The sequence below is a fragment of the Eurosta solidaginis genome, chromosome 4 (genome assembly GCF_040869045.1).
Source record: "Eurosta solidaginis isolate ZX-2024a chromosome 4, ASM4086904v1, whole genome shotgun sequence".
NCBI classification, from domain to species: domain Eukaryota; kingdom Metazoa; phylum Arthropoda; class Insecta; order Diptera; family Tephritidae; genus Eurosta; species Eurosta solidaginis.
Window position 1 is genome coordinate 111,694,447 of NC_090322.1, and position 21,296 is coordinate 111,715,742.

A 21,296-nucleotide genomic window follows, 5' to 3' on the forward strand; every position below is an offset into this window, starting at 1 on the left:
CCCGTTAAAATGTTGCGGGTGCTGAATGAAGCCCAAATGGCATCACGCGCCATTGAAACAGCCCGCGTCTAGGTACAGTAAATGCCGTATATTGCTTACTTCCTTCCTCCATAGGGATCTGCCAGTAGCCGTTTTTCAGATCCAGGCTACTTATGTACTTCGCGTTTTTTAGCCGGTCTAGTATGTGTTGGATCCGCGGTAGTGGGTATGCATCGGGGACTGAGCGTGCGTTGAGCTGGCGATAGTCTATACATAACCTCCACTTACCATTCTTCTTCTTTACGAGTACGATCGGTGCACTATGTGGGCTTCGCGAGGGCTCGATGTACCCTTAGCTCGTTTATCTCCATATTAATGGTTTCCTGCATCTTCGGGTTCCGTGGAAAGTATCTTTGTTTTATCGGCCGATCATCACGCATGATTATTTTATGCGCCGCGATATTTGAGGTACCAGTCATATTTTCGAAGCTAAGAATCTGTTCGTCTAGGAAATCCTTAACTTTTGTAGTGGTTTCAGACGGGCTTTGTTGGTCCGTGGTTAGTCCTTCCGTATCCTTTACATCGGGCTCGCCTGCCTCAGTTATTGTCCAGCACTTGATTGCCCCTTCTGCTTGTAGCGTTACCGTGTGACCGCCGAAACTTAATGGTGTGTTTGCCCTGGCAAGTATATCCATGTCGATGACAACTTCTTCTACTAGCCCTGGAAGAACGAGTATTTCGCTGTTGTACTTCTCTTTCTCAATCTCTTCGTCTGCCACTATTGCTTCTTTTATCGTGCTGGCTCTACCATCGCCCAATACCACTCGGCTTCGTACCTGCTTCAAAATTGCCTTACCTAGTCTCCTCGAACATGTCTCACTCATAAAACTCAGCCATTTATCTTTACGTCGGCCAAAATACGCCCTCCTGTTTGCTTCAAAATAGTTAGACCTCCCAAATTTGTATTGCTGGAGACCCCACCCCTCAGGTCTGATCGAGTCTCCGGTCGTTTCCCGATGATGCGCGGCAACAATTTTTTGTTAGAATATTGTGCCGACCACATTCCCAACAAAAGTCTCGACGTTCATTGCGGCACGCATATGCACGATGTCCGTTTTCACCACATCGCCTGCACGCGGTCTTGGGATTCGTATACGCTTGTCTTGTTGGTGGATTACTTCGCTGTGTATTCCCATTGCCAATCCTGCTACTTGGCTCTACATCTGGTAATTCTTGTATGAAAAAATGCCAGTCATCTGGACGCCTTGCTGGAAGCGCTCTTGCCACTACTCTCTGTGTATCTCTGCCATTCGTGATATTTTCGAAGTCCTCTGCCAGACTCACCAAGCCTTCGAGCGTCTGAAATTCAGTTCGTTTTATATACAATTTATACTCACTGCGGCAGTTTCTGTGTATTCTTTGCAGTCTTTGTTCCTCGGTGAGGTTCGCGTGTCTCATGAGGTTCTGTAGTTCCAAAAAGTAATCCTTGAACGACTCTCGTGATCGTTGTGTTCGCTGACGTATCTCGTCTTCCAGGCTTTCGAAGTATGATGCGCTCAAGAAGAAGCGTAAAAAGTCGTGTTTAAAACTGCTCCATTCGCTCCAGTGACGATGATTGTTCCGCAGCCATACCAGGGCTCGGTCCTTGAATAATTCTGGTAGCGCTCGTGGGAGTGAATTAAGGTCCACTTCACATCCCTCCACCAGCTCTTCTACTCTCTCGACGAAACTCAGTGGGTCACCTTTGCCATCGTACTTAATTCCCCATTTTCGTGCTCGGTCCATTACGCAGACGGTAGACGGAGGTTGGGTAAGTTGTCCTTCAAATTAAAAAAAAATAAATGTAAGGCGCGATAACCTCCGAAGAAATCTAAGGCCGAGCTTCTCTTCCAATTTGCGTCGTGCTCCTCTTGATTTTCCCTACAAATTGGCCGGACGGGACCTACATGGTTTTTATGCCGACTCCGAACGGCATCTGCAAGGCAGATGAGTTTTCACTGAGAGCTTTTCATGGCAGAAATACACTCGGAGCGCTTGCCAGTCACTGCCGAGGGGCGGCCCAGCTTAGAAAAATTTTCTTCTAATTGAAAAACCTTATTTCTAAAATTTTGATGTTGCTTTACCCGGGAGTTGAACCCAGGGCATACGGTGTGATAGGCGGAGCACGCTACCATCACACCACGGTGGTCTTCAAATTGATATGACATATTAGGTATCGTAGGTATGCTTACGCTTTCAATGTTGCTGACCGGGGTCGCTGGTCGACTTCCGGAAGCGGTTCCACTGTTGCCTTGACCTTGTTGATTAGCGGTTAATGTTGTTTTGGAATGGTTTGTTTCCAACTCTGCGAAACGTGTTTCGTAGCTCGGATTTTGGTTAACAAATTGGGCGAACTCCTTCCTCAACTCGTCGACGGTTCCGCTGTTGTTGAATCCAAACTCGGCCGCGTATGTCAAAAGATCTTCCTTCTTCAGGTAATAAATCCAATTTACCTTGATTATGTTGTTTTGTTATATGTTCCGGTTAAATAAAATATACGTCCCCTTATATGTATAAGGGTTCCTGCTCGGGCGCCAATTGTAACGAACCCCGTTAGTCGGGTTTATAGCTGGGGTATAACTCAGTGAATGCGTTCGCTTATACAATAAAAGATGTTAGTTAAACGCTATAAAAAATGATGACTTATTTCAATCCTTCTGATAATATATATACATATGTGATTATAATATGTTTAATCATCGAGTTTTTTACACGCCTCGGTGGTATGCCTTGTTAATATACGTAATCGGTAAGCGTTTTACACAACTCGCTGGATCCCTAGTAAAATACATAATCGGTGAGTGTTTTACACAACTCACCGGATCCCTAGTAAAATACGTAATCGGTGAGCGCTTTACACAACTCACTGGATCCCTAGTAAAATACGTAGTCGTCGAGCGTTTTACACGACTCGGCGGTAAACCTATCATAAACAGCTGAAGTTTGACACCACCAGCTGCTCCGTAGTGGACGTTTAACACAGCCCACTATATAGCTCACTCTACGACTTCTAAGCCAAGAGTGCCTTGTTCATGAATTTGCCGCTCCTTTTATACCATTTTTGAGTCGGCTTCCGTTGATTTACAATAAAAGTTCTTATAACTAAAGCGCCAAATACACGACACGAACATTTCCGCGAACATTCCCGTTATGTCGTGTTTCTGCGACCTTTTCTGTCGTGTATGGTGGTGTTTGCCAGTTCGCGCAAATGTTCGCCAAAAATCAAAATATTTTAATTTTTGGCGAAGATTTACGCGAACTGTTCGTGCGTGTATGGCGAAATAGCTCATAATCGTAGTAATTTCTGAACGGAACAGACGTGCGCGGAAAAGTAAAATGGACAATAAAAAATTTCTGAGTGAATTTATTGAAATGTATAAATCTTTGCCATCATTGTGGCAAGTAAAAAGCAAAGATTATTGTAATAGAATTAAAAAGAATAATGATTATGCGACTTTAATCGAAAAATTAAAAGAAGTAGATCCTGATGCCACAAAGGATACAGTTATAAAAAAAAATAAGTAGTTTGCGGGCGCAATACCGGCGTGAATCAAAAAAAAAGAGAGATAGTTTGAAGTCTGGTGCTGGTGCTGAGGATGAATATGTTCCTACTCTTTCTTTTATGTACCTACTCTTTCTTTTTTTTACGCTTAATTGCCACAGCGAGCAATATTGCTGCAGCACAATTGTTGTCCGTATTCATCGCTGTCTGAAAGAGAACTAATGTTCGGCCAAAAGTTCGTATGGTGTATGGCCAAAGCTGCGAACAAGATTGCGGAATGCTCGCGGAAGTGTTCGTGTCGTGTATTTGGCGCTTAAGCTAAGATTACTAAATATATATTTGTACACATGTGTGTTCGCTACGTTTGACAATTCCATTTCCCCTTGTTGGCTTATACGTAAGTATGTATGTTTGTGCATAATTATGTGAGTTCTTACACTCTGCGATAAAAGTTTTCATATCCTATATATAACTTAATATGTATTATAATTATATATGTTTTAAGATGTATGTATGATTGTACAAAGTATATTTAATTCAAAATGTATTTACATATATGTATAAGTGAATTCATTTCATGCCATATATATAAATTATTATAATTCCGTTTATAATTTTAATATGAAATTGTATTATATACAATTAAAAATCAAAATTTGTGGAGGCCACGAAAGCCTGTAATTTTGGGGTCTTCACAACGTGACATCAAGACGGACAAGGCGACAGCTGTTTCGATTATACCTTGTAAATCTTTTCAAAGCCTTTTCTCCCGGGAGTGGGATTTGAACCCGCACTCCTACTATAGTTGAAAGTGTTACAAACGCATTCAGCCACGTCATGCCTTAGTTGTTGTAAAGTTTTTCCCAATTGTCTTCTCTGCATATTTAATCTTTTACACACTGCATACTTCGTATGTAATTATGTGTTTAAGTTATGCTTGGTGGTAAGGCGGTTTTCAAAGAAACTTGGTATTGTTGCTGTTTTTGTTCTATTTATAGAACTACAACGAATTTACCAATTTTGTCTATTTGTATGAGGTAATCGGGGATTGCCCGTATTGCTTTAAATGTATGAAAACATTTATTTGAAGCAATTTTTAATTTTATAATTTATTTAATAATTTGGAAAAAATCTAAACAAGGTGACATCAGGACGGACAAGGTGACAGCTGTTTCGATTATACCTTGTAAATCTCTTCAAAGCCTTTTCTCCCGGGAGTGCGATTTGAATCCGGACTCCTATGATAGTTGAAAGTGTTACAAACGCATTCATCCACGTCATGCCTTAGTTCTTGTAAAGTTTTCCAATTGCCTTCTCTGCATATTTAATCTTTTACACACTGCATACTTCGTATGTAATTATGTGTTTAAGTTATGCTTGGTGGTAAGGCAGTTTTCAAAGAAACTTGGTATTGTTGCTGTTTTTGTTTTATTTAGAGAACTACAACGAATTAACCAATTTTGTCTATTTGTATGAGTCAATCGGGGATTGCCCGTATTGCTTTAAATGTATGAAAACATTTATTTCAGGCAATTTTTAATTTTATAATTTATTTAATAATTTGGGAAAAATTTAAACAACGTGACATCAGGACGGACAAGGCGACAGCTGTTTCGATTATACCTTGTAAATCTCTTCAAAGCCTTTTCTCCCGGGAGTGGGATTTGAACCCGCACTCTTACGATAGTTGAAAGTGCTTCAAACGCATTCAGCCACGTCATGCCTTAGTTGTTGTAAAGTTTTTCCCAATTGCCTTCTCTGCATATTTAATCTTTTACATACTGCATACTTCGTATGTAATTATGTGTTAAAGTTATGCCTGGTGGTAAGGCGGTTTTCAAAGAAACTTTGTATTGTTGCTGTTTTTGTTCCATTTTTAGAACTACAACGAATTTACCAATTTTGTCTATTTGTATGAGTTAATCGGGGATTGCCCGTATTGATTTAAATGCATGAATATAATGAAATAAATTATAAAATTAAAAATTGCTTCAAATAAATGTTTTCATACATTTAAAGCAATACGGTCAATCCCCGATTAACTCATAAAAAATATTTTTTTTTGTCATTTTATTCTTCAGGAGAATTAAATTTTTTTTTATTTGATTCCGCATCCAAATAAAAAATATTTTTTTTTATGTTTGGTTTTACTGGTCTGTAAATAATTATTTATTATATTAATTTGTTGACTTCAAAACCAAGTTTATTATTTTTGTAAAATGTATATTTCACAAGCTATATTATATTAAACGAGCCGGACCCGTGCGCATCTTGCGAAACCAATATAAAAGTCTCTTCTCGAATATTGAATATCAACAGAAATCAGCTGTTCTATCTATCAATTAAAACTTACAGCTTGCGCTGCTTGGTAGCAACTGCCGGTAATGCTGTGCAAATATTCAAAATAGTGCCATAGTAGAAATATATTTCATTGTGTGCTCACAATCGTTTATTTTTAACAAATTATTTTAATAAAATATGGCTAAACAAAAGCACTACGACCAAAATTGCCCAAAGCTCGCTAATATCACGAATCTCCATCTTTACGACCAAAACTTCATTTATAGATTTGGATTCCAAATAAGAGCGACAAAGGGACCCGTACATAAAAACAGCAATTAGAAATGATATATATACTTAATTCCCCATTTTCGTGCTCGGTCCATTACGCAGACGGTAGACGGAGGTTGGGTAAGTTGTCCTTCAAATTAAAAAAAAAAATAAATGTAAGGCGCGATAACCTGCGAAGAAATCTAAGGCCGAGCTTCTCTTCCAATTTGCGTCGTGCTCCTCTTGATTTTACCTACAAATTGGCCGGACGGGACCTACATGGTTTTTATGCCGACTCCGAACGGCATCTGCAAGGCAGATGAGTTTTCACTGAGAGCTTTTCATGGCAGAAATACACTCGGAGCGCTTGCCAGTCACTGCCGAGGGGCGGCCCAGCTTAGAAAAATTTTCTTCTAATTGAAAAACCTTATTTCTAAAATTTTGATGTTGCTTTACCCGGGAGTTGAACCCAGGGCATACGGTGTGATAGGCGGAGCACGCTACCATCACACCACGGTGGCCTTCAAATTGATATGACATATTAGGTATCGTAGGTATGCTTACGCTTTCAATGTTGTTGACCGGGGTCGCTGGTCGACTTCCGGAAGCGGTTCCACTGTTGCCTTGACCTTGTTGATTAGCGGTTAATGTTGTTTTGGAATGGTTTGTTTCCAACCCTGCGAAACGTGTTTCGTAGCTCGGATTTTGGTTAACAAATTGGGCGAACTCCTTCCTCAACTCGTCGACGGTTCCGCTGTTGTTGAATCCAAACTCGGCCGCGTATGTCAAACGATCTTCCTTCTTCAAGTAATAAATCCAATTTACCTTGACTATGTTGTTTTGTTATATGTTCCGGTTAAATAAAATATACGTCCCCTTATATGTATAAGGGTTCCTGCTCGGGCGCCAATTGTAACGAACCCCGTTAGTCGGGTTTATAGCTGGGGTATAACTCAGTGAATGCGTTCGCTTATACAATAAAAGATGTTAGTTAAACGTTATAAAAAATGATGACTTATTTCAATCCTTCTGAAAATATATATACATATGTGATTATAATATGTTTAATCATCGAGTTTTTTACACGCCTCGGTGGTATGCCTTGTGAATATACGTAATCGGTAAGCGTTTTACACAACTCGCTGGATCCCTAGTAAAATACATAATCGGTGAGTGTTTTACACAACTCACCGGATCCCTAGTAAAATACGTAATCGGTGAGCGCTTTACACAACTCACCGGATCCCTAGTAAAATACGTAGTCGTCGAGCGTTTTACACGACTCGGCGGTAAACCTATCATAAACAGCTGAAGTTTGACACCACCAGCTGCTCCGTAGTGGACGTTTAACACAGCCCACTATATAGCTCACTCTACGACTTCTAAGCCAAGAGTGCCTTGTTCATGAATTTGCCGCTCCTTTTATACCAGTTTTGAGTCGGCTTCCGTTCTTATAACTAAAGCGCCAAATACACGACACGAACATTTCCGCGAACATTCCCGTTATGTCATGTTTCTGCGACCTTTTCTGTCGTGTATGGTGGTGTTTGCCAGTTCGCGCAAATGTTCGCCAAAAATCAAAATATTTTAATTTTTGGCGAACATTTACGCGAACTGTTCGTGCGTGTATGGCGAAATAGCTCATAATCGTAGTAATTTCTGAACGGAACAGACGTGCGCGGAAAAGTAAAATGGACAATAAAAAATTTCTGAGTGAATTTATTGAAATGTATAAATCTTTGCCATCATTGTGGCAAGTAAAAAGCAAAGATTATTGTAATAGAATTAAAAAGAATAATGATTATGCGACTTTAATCGAAAAATTAAAAGAAGTAGATCCTGATGCCACAAAGGATACAGTTATAAAAAAAAATAAATAGTTTGCGGGCGCAATACCGGCGTGAATCAAAAAAAAAGAGAGATAGTTTGAAGTCTGGTGCTGGTGCTGAGGATGAATATGTTCCTACTCTTTCTTTTATGTACCTACTCTTTCTTTTTTTTACGCTTAATTGCCACAGCTAGCAATATTGCTGCAGCACAATTGTTGTCCGTATTCATCGCTGTCTGAAAGAGAACTAATGTTCGGCCAAAAGTTCGTATGGTGTATGGCCAAAGCTGCGAACAAGATTGCGGAATGTTCGCGGAAGTGTTCGTGTCGTGTATTTGGCGCTTAAGCTAAGATTACTAAATATATATTTGTACACATGTGTGCTCGCTATCGTTTGACAATTCCATTTCCCCTTGTTCGCTTATACGTAAGTATGTATGTTTGTGCATAATTATGTGAGTTCTTACACTCTGCGATAAAAGATCTTCCTTCTTCAGGTAATAAATCCAATTTACCTTGACTATGTTGTTTTGTTATATGTTCCGGTTAAATAAAATATACGTCCCCTTATATGTATAAGGGTTCCTGCTCGGGCGCCAATTGTAACGAACCCCGTTAGTCGGGTTTATAGCTGGGGTATAACTCAGTGAATGCGTTCGCTTTGCAATAAAAGATGTTAGTTAAACGTTATAAAAAATGATGACTTATTTCAATCCTTCTGAAAATATATATACATATGTGATTATAATATGTTTAATCATCGAGTTTTTTACACGCCTCGGTGGTATGCCTTGTGAATATACGTAATCGGTAAGCGTTTTACACAACTCGCTGGATTCCTAGTAAAATACATAATCGGTGAGTGTTTTACACAACTCACCGGATCCCTAGTAAAATACGTAATCGGTGAGCGCTTTACACAACTCACCGGATCCCTAGTAAAATACGTAGTCGTCGAGCGTTTTACACGACTCGGCGGTAAACCTATCATAAACAGCTGAAGTTTGACACCACCAGCTGCTCCGTAGTGGACGTTTAACACAGCCCACTATATAGCTCACTCTACGACTTCTAAGCCAAGAGTGCCTTGTTCATGAATTTGCCGCTCCTTTTATACCATTTTTGAGTCGGCTTCCGTTGATTTACAATAAAAGTTCTTATAACTAAAGCGCCAAATACACGACACGAACATTTCCGCGAACATTCCCGTTATGTCATGTTTCTGCGACCTTTTCTGTCGTGTATGGTGGTGTTTGCCAGTTCGCGCAAATGTTCGCCAAAAATCAAAATATTTTAATTTTTGGCGAACATTTACGCGAACTGTTCGTGCGTGTATGGCGAAATAGCTCATAATCGTAGTAATTTCTGAACGGAACAGACGTGCGCGGAAAAGTAAAATGGACAATAAAAAATTTCTGAGTGAATTTATTGAAATGTATAAATCTTTGCCATCATTGTGGCAAGTAAAAAGCAAAGATTATTGTAATAGAATTAAAAAGAATAATGATTATGCGACTTTAATCGAAAAATTAAAAGAAGTAGATCCTGATGCCACAAAGGATACAGTTATAAAAAAAAATAAGTAGTTTGCGGGCGCAATACCGGCATGAATCAAAAAAAAAGAGAGATAGTTTGAAGTCTGGTGCTGGTGCTGAGGATGAATATGTTCCTACTCTTTCTTTTATGTACCTACTCTTTCTTTTTTTTACGCTTAATTGCCACAGCGAGCAATATTGCTGCAGCACAATTGTTGTCCGTATTCATCGCTGTCTGAAAGAGAACTAATGTTCGGCCAAAAGTTCGTATGGTGTATGGCCAAAGCTGCGAACAAGATTGCGGAATGTTCGCGGAAGTGTTCATGTCGTGTATTTGGCGCTTAAGCTAAGAACCTATCATATGCAAAAATAAAATCGATTCTATCTTGCTTGGTTCAATAGATATGGACACTTATCCCTTTTAGTCGGTTAACCCCACCCAGTATGACGTAGAAATTGAACCGTTAGCGATAGAACCTTGGATCAGCTTGTGGATTAATATACACATAAAAGCCTATCATCTGCAAAAATAAATTCGATTCTATCTTGCTTGGTTCAATATATATGTATACTTATCCCTTTTAGTCGGTTAACCCCACCCACTATGACGTAGAAATTGAACCATATAATATAACGAAATAAATTATAAAATTAAAAATTGCTTCAAATAAATGTTTTCATACATTTAAAGCAATACGGTCAATCCCCGATTAACTCATAAAAAATATTTTTTTTTTGTCATTTCATTCTTCAGGAGAATTAAATTTTTTTATTTGATTCCGCATCCAAATAAAAAATATTTTTTTTTATGTTTGGTTTTACTGGTCTGTAAATAATTATTTATTATATTAATTTGTTGACTTCAAAACCAAGTTTATTATTTTTGTAAAATGTATATTTCACAAGCTATACTATATTAAACGAGCCGGACCCGTGCGCATCTTGCGAAACCAATATAAAAGTCTCTTCTCGAATATTGAATATCAACAGAAATCAGCTGTTCTATCTATCAATTAAAACTTACAGCTTGCGCTGCTTGGTAGCAACTGCCGGTAATGCTGTGCAAATATTCAAAATAGTGCCATAGTACAAATATATTTCATTGTGTGCTCACAATCGTTTATTTTTAACAAATTATTTTAATAAAATATGGCTAAACAAAAGCACTACGACCAAAATTGCCCAAAGCTCGCTAATATCACGAATCTCCATCTTTACGACCAAAACTTCATTTATAGATTTGGATTCCAAATAAGAGCGACAAAGGGACCCGTACATAAAAACAGCAATTAGAAATGATATATATACTTAATTCCCCATTTTCGTGCTCGGTCCATTACGCAGACGGTAGACGAAGGTTGGGTAAGTTGTCCTTCAAATTAAAAAAAAACAAATGTAAGGCGCGATAACCTGCGAAGAAATCTAAGGCCGAGCTTCTCTTGCAATTTGCGTCGTGCTTCTCTTGATTTTCCCTACAAATTGGCCGGACGGGACCTACATGGTTTTTATGCCGACTCCGAACGGCATCTGCAAGGCAGATGAGTTTTCACTGAGAGCTTTTCATGGCAGAAATACACTCGGAGCGCTTGCCAGTCACTGCCGAGGGGCGGCCCAGCTTAGAAAAATTTTCTTCTAATTGAAAAACCTTATTTCTAAAATTTTGATGTTGCTTTACCCGGGAGTTGAACCCAGGGCATACGGTGTGATAGGCGGAGCACGCTACCATCACACCACGGTGGCCTTCAAATTGATATGACATATTATATGACATATTAATCGGGGATTGCCCGTATTGCTTTAAATGTATGAACACATTTATTTCAGGCAATTTTTAATTTTATAATTTATTTAATAATTTGGGAAAAATTTAAACAACGTGACATCAGGACGGACAAGGCGACAGCTGTTTCGATTATACCTTGTAAATCTCTTCAAAGCCTTTTCTCCCGGGAGTGGGATTTGAACCCGCACTCTTACGATAGTTGAAAGTGCTTCAAACGCATTCAGCCACGTCATGCCTTAGTTGTTGTAAAGTTTTTCCCAATTGCCTTCTCTGCATATTTAATCTTTTACATACTGCGTACTTCGTATGTAATTATGTGTTAAAGTTATGCCTGGTGGTAAGGCGGTTTTCAAAGAAACTTTGTATTGTTGCTGTTTTTGTTCCATTTTTAGAACTACAACGAATTTACCAATTTTGTCTATTTGTATGAGTTAATCGGGGATTGCCCGTATTGATTTAAATGCATGAATATAATGAAATAAATTATAAAATTAAAAATTGCTTCAAATAAATGTTTTCATACATTTAAAGCAATACGGTCAATCCCCGATTAACTCATAAAAAATATTTTTTTTTTGTCATTTCATTCTTCAGGAGAATAAAATTTTTTTTTATTGATTCGGCATCCAAATAAAAAATATTTTTTTTTATGTTTGGTTTTACTGGTCTGTAAATAATTATTTATTATATTAATTTGTTGACTTCAAAACCAAGTTTATTATTTTTGTAAAATGTATATTTCACAAGCTATATTATATTAAACGAGCCGGACCCGTGCCCATCTTGCGAAACCAATATAAAAGTCTCTTCTCGAATATTGAATATCAACAGAAATCAGCTGTTCTATCTATCAATTAAAACTTACAGCTTGCGCTGCTTGGTAGCAACTGCCGGTAATGCTGTGCAAATATTCAAAGTACAAAGTACAAATATTCATAGTACAAATATATTTCATTGTGTGCTCACAATCGTTTATTTTTAACAAATTATTTTAATAAAATATGGCTAAACAAAAGCACTACGACCAAAATTGCCCAAAGCTCGCTAATAGCACGAATCTCCATCTTTACGACCAAAACTTCATTTATAGATTTGGATTCCAAATGAGAGCGACAAAGGGACCTGTACATAAAAACAGCAATTAGAAATGATATATATGATTATTATACCTAGAAAACGAGTAAATTAATTACTCCAAATGTTTTTTTAGTGAAATATAAAAAGCATTTTGAAATTACAAACGAACCGTTAGGTCTATACAAATATGTTTGGCTCGTTTTTAAGATATAAATGAAAAAGTAAAAATATTAAATAACATACCCATCTCTCTATATATATAAAAATCAAATTCTGTGTGTATGTTCGCTATGGAAACGTATTTCCCACACATCAATCATCACCAAATTTTGGATATGGGTTCCTTCGATCAAGACGAAGGGTTTTCATATTTCAGAATTAAGAATTTTAAATAAAATTTTTTTTTGGCTAATGGGAACGAGCAATCTTAGCTCCCAAAATTGATAATGTATGCAAAATCAATGATCGCATTCAAAGCCAAATTCCTGGTAAATTGACGAAATATAAATCGATCGACACAGTTACAGATGACGATCTTTAGAACCATCTGGAATGCCTGCGCATATATTAACTTTGAAAATAGGCTCACCAATCATGCTTCTTCGGAATTTAGACCCACCAAAATTGTACAATGGAACCAAACTTTGCGTTAAGAAATTAATGCCGAAAGTAATCGAAGCAACAATCATCAGCGGTAAAAGCAAAAGTGAAGATGTGCTCATACCACGGATCCCAATGATTTCTACAGATTTGCCAATCAATTTTAAGCTCTCACAGTTTTCTGTCCGCCTTGCTTTTGCAATTACAATCAACAAAGCACAAGGGCAATCGCTTACTGTTGCAGCATTACATTTAGAGAGTACGTGTTTTTCCCATGGCTAGCTATATGTTGCTAGCTCTAGAGTTGGAACGCCAAAAAATTTGTTTATCTTTGCACCGCACGAAAAAAACCAAAAATATTGTGTACCCACATACATTACAATAACATACAATAATAAAATGTTTTAAACGAAAATTTCACCAAATATGCGTACAAAATGCAATTCAATTTACAGAACAATAAACTAAATTATCAACAAACAAAACAGAAAAAATAACGCAACATTCACTCGATCTCGGGCGTTACAACGTACGCCAGGTAAGGCTAGTCTTCTTTATACAGCACACCAAAAAATGATTCACCTCTTTTTTGGAAGCACAGCTTGGCCGATTTATTCGAAATATGCACCAATGTGTAGGAAGTATCCACATATTATAAGCGGGTTTACCCTGTGCTTCAAAGAATCATGTTCTCAAACTCTGTGCTAGTCATGCTTGGAGGTGCATAGCAACTAAAAATGTATATTCCTTTGATTTTTGCCCATGTGAATCCAGCCACTGTCGGTGCCATCTTTTCCTGCGAAAGAAGTTTTCCTGATACCCAAATTGAGGATTGCGATCAGTTCTAGGCCTTATTATCTATAGTCTATTGAGCTATTTTCCATAGCACCAGCACCTATAACAGTATCTCTTCTGTTTCACCATTCTAATTCGACAAGATACCCATCCCACTCTTGTTCTTGCGCCTTGATATTTGCAAATGTTAAGGTAGTTTATTTCGGTTTTCATTATTTAATCTTCGTGACGTTTCTCTTCAAATGTATACTTAATATGTACAGGGGTTTTCACGTCAACTGATCCCACTCGAAAGACTTGATATCTCCAAAATCCACCAAAGTTGTTGAAAATGGCCATCATTGTAGGGTACATTACCTGTGCAAAAGATTGACCGATATATAAGCGGGTTGTTGTTGTGTTAACAGTGCTTCACCCCATTCAATGCGCACTACCACTCACAAATTGTCATCAAAGTCCTCTAACGGGAGTCCAAGGAAACTGGCTGTTTCAACAGGGGTGGACCATAGGGAGATTGGTGTTAGAGGCGTAGGCTCCACATTACAATTGAAAAGTTGGCTGCTGACATGTGGGGACACATCGCATGCAGGACATACATTACGTATGTCGGGGTTGATTCTGGACAAGTAAGAGTTTAACCTGTTACAGTATCCAGAACGAAGTTGGGCCAGGGTGACTCGTGTCTCCCTAATAATTAATAACAGGGTTCACTGGGCGTGTTCTGGTAAAAGCGTTTGCCGATTCTGTGTGGATTTGGCTTAGAACCTGCATATGCTTGTCTGGATCAAACGGCTGTGTTAGCAGATGCCGGATCTCGCCGTAGTGCTTATAGATATGTGTGTTCCCTTAACCCCCATGGAGGCGGGGCTAGATCATGCAATTGTTTGCTAGGATGTCCTGGTTTATGACAATTTAAGAAAAACTGCCTATTAAACATTTCGCTGAGCTCTTTAGCCTCACTATGTAGGTGGTGTTCGGGGGTCATAACGAGATATCCGGTGGCAGTTCTGATAGCAGCATTTTAACAGGCCTGCAGACTTTTCCAGTATGTGTTTTTAAGACCAGGCGACCAAACTGGTGACGCGTAGCTCATGAGCGGCCGGTCAATTGCTTTGCACGTGGTTAGCAACGTTTATTTATCTTTTCCCCTTTGCTGCCGGCAAGCGACTTGAGGATATTGTTGCGGCTTTGTTATTTAGATACAATTTCGGTGGCATGCCCCTTTGAAGGTCAGAGTATTATCACCAGTCGGTAGTGTCACACCATCGACGTGAACGTCCAATATTTGCGACATCTGTTCCTTCAACGTCGTGTGACCGTAGATTTTGTCGGTGATAATGCTAGGTTGCGTGAGCTGAAGAAACTAGAAAGATCGGGAAGATAGCTGTTTATTTTAGAAACTAATTCATCAAATGAAGAGCCAGTTGCCCTAATCGTGCAGTCGTCGGCATAAGAAATGTTTGAAACTCCTGGTGGGGGAGGGAGTTTTGATATATAGAAATTAAACAGAAGCATGGATAGGACCCCACCCCCTGGTACCCCCCGGTACCCCCCGTTTAATTTTCCTAGGTTTCAAGATTTCGTTCCCAAACTGAACCGATGCTTGCCGACCTTTCGGATAACTTACGGTTCATCTTTTTATACAAAGGGAAAGTGTGAGCCTTCTATGTCGTGCCTTCAAAAGATTTTGACAGGTCAAGTGCCACGAGCACCGTCCTATGATGAGGTTTTTCCTGATTTAGTCCGTAATAAATCTGCGTGTTTATGGGATTTAGCGCGGTGGTGATGCTGTGCATTTTGCGGAAGCCATGTTGGTGTGTGGCGAAATGAGGGGGCAAAACGGTTTCCGATGACTTCGCTACTGGCGAAAAGAGTGATATCGGTCGATATGACTCGTCTTCGTCAGCTGGTTTGCCAGGCTTTAGTAGTGGAACTATCCTTGCCATTTTCCATTGTTCAGGAATGACAAAGGACTTCAGCGACAGCTTGAAAACGTGCGTTAGGTAGTTTGAGCGGGTCGAGATGATACAAAGTGTCGAAAACTTGCTTTTCTTGCGCTTTTTTTTAATAAATATTTAAGCCATCAATTTTTAACGATTAAAGTTGAGATGATTCTTGTAGCTTTTTTCCGAACTCCCGATAATTATCAAAAAAATTTGTGATACGTTTTTGTAACTTTTTCACATTTTGAAAATTTTGCATTGGGGCCGGTTTCGATTTTTTTAGCGTTGGTCGAAAAGAAAGCCTTACTATTCCCCTACCAAATTTTAAGGTCTCTTTGGGTGAAAGTGCCAATTTTTGTGCGATTTTTTGCTTTGAAGCTTTTGGGTTCCAATATATGCTCTTTATTTCAGGCAACACTAAAAAAGTTGAAATCTGTTCATATTGCAAAAAATTGAAAAACCAAAAAAAAAAAAATGTTTGTATTAAAATTTAATAAAAGTGTACCCTACAATCACAAAATTTTCTCTAACTTTGGTGGATTTTGGGAATATTAAGTTTTTCCAGTGGGAACACTTGACTTGAAAGCCCCATATGTGAGGGCTCACAGCTAGGTATATAATGTTTGGTTTCGGCCGATCTTAAACTTCCTTGTTTACTACTCAAATAAAAATAAACGATCTAATTAAAAAAAAAATACAAAGTTTCCTCACTTTTGGTAAAAGTTTCGAAGTACTCACTTGGATCGAATATACTCGACACCTTTTACTGAGATGAGTATTAGCATCGATACTTTGATACTCAGATTAAATGAGCACCGGTTTCGATACTTTCTTTAAAAGTTCTATCACTACACACAATGTGAACAAAAGCCAAAGATTTTAAATACGATTTGCAGCACAAAAATGGCAGATCAATTTAATAAACATGTGGTTGTTGTTGTGGGAGTGCTTCGTCCCATCTAATAGGTGTGACCAATCACAAATTGTCATCAATGTCCTCTAACGGGAGTCCAAGGAAACTTGCTGATTCAACAGGGGTGGACCATAATGAGAGGGGTGTTAGAGGCGTTGGTTCCACATTACAATTGAAGATATGGTTGGTGTCATGTGGGGACACATTGCAAGCAGGACATTCATTTTGTATGTCGGGGTTGATTCTGGATTTAATTTGGGAATTTAATAAACGTCGCACAGTGGCGCCTTTTAAGTCTTTTCTTTGCAAAAATCGTAACTTTTGAACCAATGAAGATATTTTAAATATTTAAAATGCAAATGAAAGCTAATTACTTTTATTGTGTGAAAGCTCAGAATGTCACAGATACAGGGTGCTTCAAAAAAATTCGAAAATTTTTGAAAAATGCAAAAACAAAATGTTTTTAGTAAAACATAAAAAAAAAAATAAAATGAGATTTGTCTTATAATGACGTATTTAAGCATTAAATAAGATAAGCTAATGATTTTGATAAGATAGCGTGGCACTGCCCACTTATGATAAAAAGTTTTATCTAAGTAGTCACGTAATCAATAACTGCCAAAATCGATAGACGTATTGTTTCTTTTAAATGGAAATACTCTTATAAAACTCGAATGTCCGTTTTTGGTGCCACAATAACAAGGTTCTTCAAAATTCATCGTAAAATTTTACATCTTTTTTTTTTTTTTTTTTAATTTACAAGCCAAATATGTATTTTATTAATAACTAAAAGTTATTGAAAGTGGTTCAATGAAATATTATTTGAGCTAAAGATTAAACAGCCAACGAATTTTGGAAAAGGGGAGTGGCACTGCCCACATATGCTAAAAAGTTTGATCTTAGTAACCGCTTTACAAATTTGTACCAAAATCAATAGACGTATTGATTTCTATAAAAATTTAATACTCGTTTGAAGGCGAAATGCCTAAGCTTTAAAATAAATTTGATAAACTTCAGAGGAATGCAATAGCGAATAGTATATATTTATAAATTACTAAATTAATTAATTCTTTTATTTGAAAGAGATAGCTAACATGTTGAAAAGGTCTTCGTTTTGTCTAACTCGTGATACTTTGCAGGTGTTCATACATCTATATCTTTTGTAGTCCTTGTTCTTAGCTTCTTGAGCTTCTTCAGACAATTCTCCTAATGGTAAGCACTGGTACTCTATTAAATCTTTTCCATGTGCTAAAATTTTATGTACCGTTGGTGTAAGCTTCTTCTCAGGATACTTTTGGTGCAGCAACTCTGTAGTTTTAGATGCATATTCTCCAAATTTGGGTCCATTAGCTTGTTCATGGCAGTTTAAAATATTTAAAATTACTTCCAATCTTTTTACAATATCTCTATCAACTCCTGTTATGTGAGCAGTCACTTCATCGTTTTCAAAAAATCTTCTTGAGGAGTTACCATCATTTGTATTTCCGTATCCATACTTTGGACAGTCAACTCTAAGGCCAATCTCTTTATAGAACGCATCCTGAATTATTTTTTTCTCCTGTTTTGTTGTTGTATTGTCGTCGGAAACTTCTCCTTGTTGTGGTATGTATAAGCCAGCTTCAAAACAAATTCCATACATCTTATCCTAGCATGCAAAGGAGATATTCCATACTCATAATTTAGTTCGTCAGTTATTGAATCACCAAGATTTTCAAAGTCCTTTTGGCTCTTACAAATTGGATATTTCATTGTAGATGTCGTATTTGTTATTAAGTTCAAAACTTTTCCATCGACCATTGTTAGAAGAAAATCATGCTTGATTTTAATGACATTCCCCTCTTAAATTTCAATTATTGTTGGTTCTAATTTGGCAATTAGATTTTTTATATCACTCACTGTAGTTTTTATGAGTTCCGAAGACTCCTTCTCGTATTTAAATAATATCGGGCGGCACAATATAGTTGATGACGGACGTGGATTTCGCCAATATTCTGAAGCTTCATCTTTTAGTCGTAATGGAACAATAGAAGCCATAAACATATTACTATCTGTAATTGGGTCATCGTCTACATTTATTCTTTGTTTATTTGCGCTTTGTCCTGATGATCCATCACAGCCCCACTTAGTTATCAATGCTAGCTCCTTTGGCAGTAATTTCAACTTTTCTTCAGTAAAACTTTGAATGAGTCGTGTAGACGTATGATCCATTAGGTTTTGCAGCTCAATTTCAGCTGATACTTCGGTCATTTTGGGACTTAGAGGAACTGCTTCTTTCTTGGCTTGAGTAATTTTTTTGTATCCAGGTAAAATATCGGCATTACGTTGCAATAATGACTTACGCAATATAATATATTTTTTCGTCGTTAAGCCGAGATCTATAAACAGCCCCAAAGCTTCTTCGGGAGTGTATTTCCTAGGTAGCGCATTTGGTGGTGTGGGAATGCTGTTTTTGATCCTCATCAGTCGCACTGGACTTGCTACCGCAACTGCTTCTGTTATATGAGACTTAACGTTTTCTTCGTCTTTTTTATATTTAATAGCCAGTGCTTCTGAAAGATGAGTCGTGACCATAGCTTTTGTGGTATCAGACAGCTTCCTTTTCCTTGCGTATGTAGAACACTCTTCTATGTGTTTTGTTGGTCTCCCTCTAGTTGGATTGGTTGACGTGCTAGGCGTTTCTTCGTCCAAAAAAGTTTTGCCAGCTAGCCACTTTTCATGCTTACTTAGAAATTTTGAATTGCTACGATTTTCTTCTATCATAATGTATTGTAAACAAATTTTTTCTTCCAGGCCTTCCTTTTCTTTAATGCTTGTTTCACTCGCTAATTCTCTCATAATAGCCTCAACGAAGTCCCGTCTTGACTTTGTACATTTAAACACCGCAAATAGTTTCGAGTTTGCTAGATACATATTAGAATTGGCTTCGAGTGTATCTGACTAAATATTAAACTGTGAACTATATTTAAAAATACTATTCAATTTTTTTAAGTAAACAGAATACTTAGTTCCTTAATCTCCAAAAGACGAATGATAATGTGCATTGTATGATGGATAGTTTTATATACCTACTCAAATTATTAATATGAATTTCAGGTATACAATTCGTAACTAAAAAAATGTATGTTGTTAACAAGTTTCAATAACAAAAACGACCTTACGGCCGTACTGAATTATATATACCTGATCTGGCGCGTATTTATGCCCAAGGTTGTTTAACTTTATTTGATGTAAAAAGTGAAGTTGCAGCTGGACGCAGGTAGACTTATGAATATATAACTGAATATTTCACAAATAACTACTGTTAATTTGACGGACCACATATTTTAACATTTTTTTTTTCCATCAAAGTTTTAAAAAGGGCCTAAAAATAGGCATTTCGAAAAACAGGTATATCCGCCAACTTTTAACAAAAAAAAAAACAATTTTTTTTTTCTTTCAATCCTAAATTAAATTATCTTTAATTTTTATACAAGAAAACGACAACCGGCCGCCTTATTTACTCACAAAACCATTTTAAATACAACGAAAAAGAAGAAAAATTTCAAATTTTTCCCAATGTTGAAAATTGGTCAACTTTGAGCGGCTCTACCTGGTAAACTATAATTTTCTGTGGAAAAACATTTGTATATTCTTGATCCCTGGAAAATTCTCTATTAGAAACATGTATTAGATTTATCGAACGCTGTCATGATCAAAGTGGAAGAAATTTGTTGTTTGCGATAAAGTTTACTATCAACTTCATTCACTTAACAAAGAATGGAACTGGGTTCCTGCGATAGTTAAAGGAAGAAAGGGATGTGTTAATTATACTATGGAAGTCATCACACCTTATGGTAATCGCAGTGTCAAAGCTCATACCAATCAGTTTAAGCGCCTTTACTCTAAAAACGAGTTGGTTGATCTATTTGTATAAATAAATTAATCTGTGCGAAAGCGATTTTTTAATATGATGCCAAAGTTATGAACAATGATGAAGAAGACAGTCAAGGTAATGAACCTGCTCCTGGTCAATATCATTATCCAGTTTGGGAAAACAGAGGACTGACTAAAAAGTAGTCATTAAATGTTAGATTTTAATTGAAGCGTTTCCAACTGTATACAAACTTATCTGTGGACATTTAACAAAACAACTTCTCTCGAAATAAGACAATTTTTCAGGATTTTTATAATACGTATGAAATTTCAAGGCGCGTATTTCTGTATTATAGCCATATCCATATGACCGTTAGTTCAAAAGTTATAACGGTGTTCAAAATACATAGCTTCTTTCGTACCTTTCACAATTACGTGTGACAAAAGAGATTGTCTCGATTAAGATACAAACTTAAATCAAAATGGAAAGTTATCAAAAAAACCTATCTCTGTTTATAGTTTGAATAAATTTGACAAAACAACTTGTTCCGATTGAAGTTCTTTTATCAAATGAATGCTTGAGAAAAGTGCTTTCTCAATTCTCAGGTGACTTTCGTTGCGCGCGGATGTGTTTTTTAATAGCTCTCGTAGTTTTCGCCTTAATGTTTGTTCCAACTTCTTACAATGGACGATTTTTGTGGAAAGTGTAACAGTTTTTTCGAGAAGGCTCGATGGTGACATAATACCGTGCAATGGTTTCTGTAAAAAAACATTCCATAGAGCCTGTAGTAAAGGCATCTCTGATTATGACGACAAATTAATTAAAAACAATCGTCACTTGCTTTATTTTTGTGGAGAGTGCGTGGACATGCCGGATAAGCTCGGTAAAGCTTTAGACGC

The 21,296-nt window shown here is 37.4% G+C and overlaps 2 protein-coding genes across 13 annotated transcripts in view; one reads left to right on the forward strand and one right to left on the reverse strand.

Annotated features, from left to right (window-relative positions):
• Positions 1 to 21,296, forward strand: part of Nadsyn (NAD synthetase) — a 1,223,365-nt gene that overhangs the window by 218,854 nt on the left and 983,215 nt on the right. The window lies entirely within an intron of this gene.
• Positions 1 to 21,296, reverse strand: part of Nna1 (Nna1 carboxypeptidase) — a 725,779-nt gene that overhangs the window by 172,650 nt on the left and 531,833 nt on the right. The window contains exon 18 of one of the 5 annotated variants that reach the window (XM_067782491.1): positions 12,188 to 12,338. The exons of the other annotated variants lie outside the window; for them this stretch is intronic. Within the exon in view, the coding sequence (XP_067638592.1) occupies positions 12,203 to 12,338 (136 nt within the window). The 3' untranslated portion in view covers positions 12,188 to 12,202. Of the gene's footprint in view, positions 1 to 12,187; positions 12,339 to 21,296 lie in introns of those variants that run through there. 5 annotated transcript variants of the gene reach the window in all.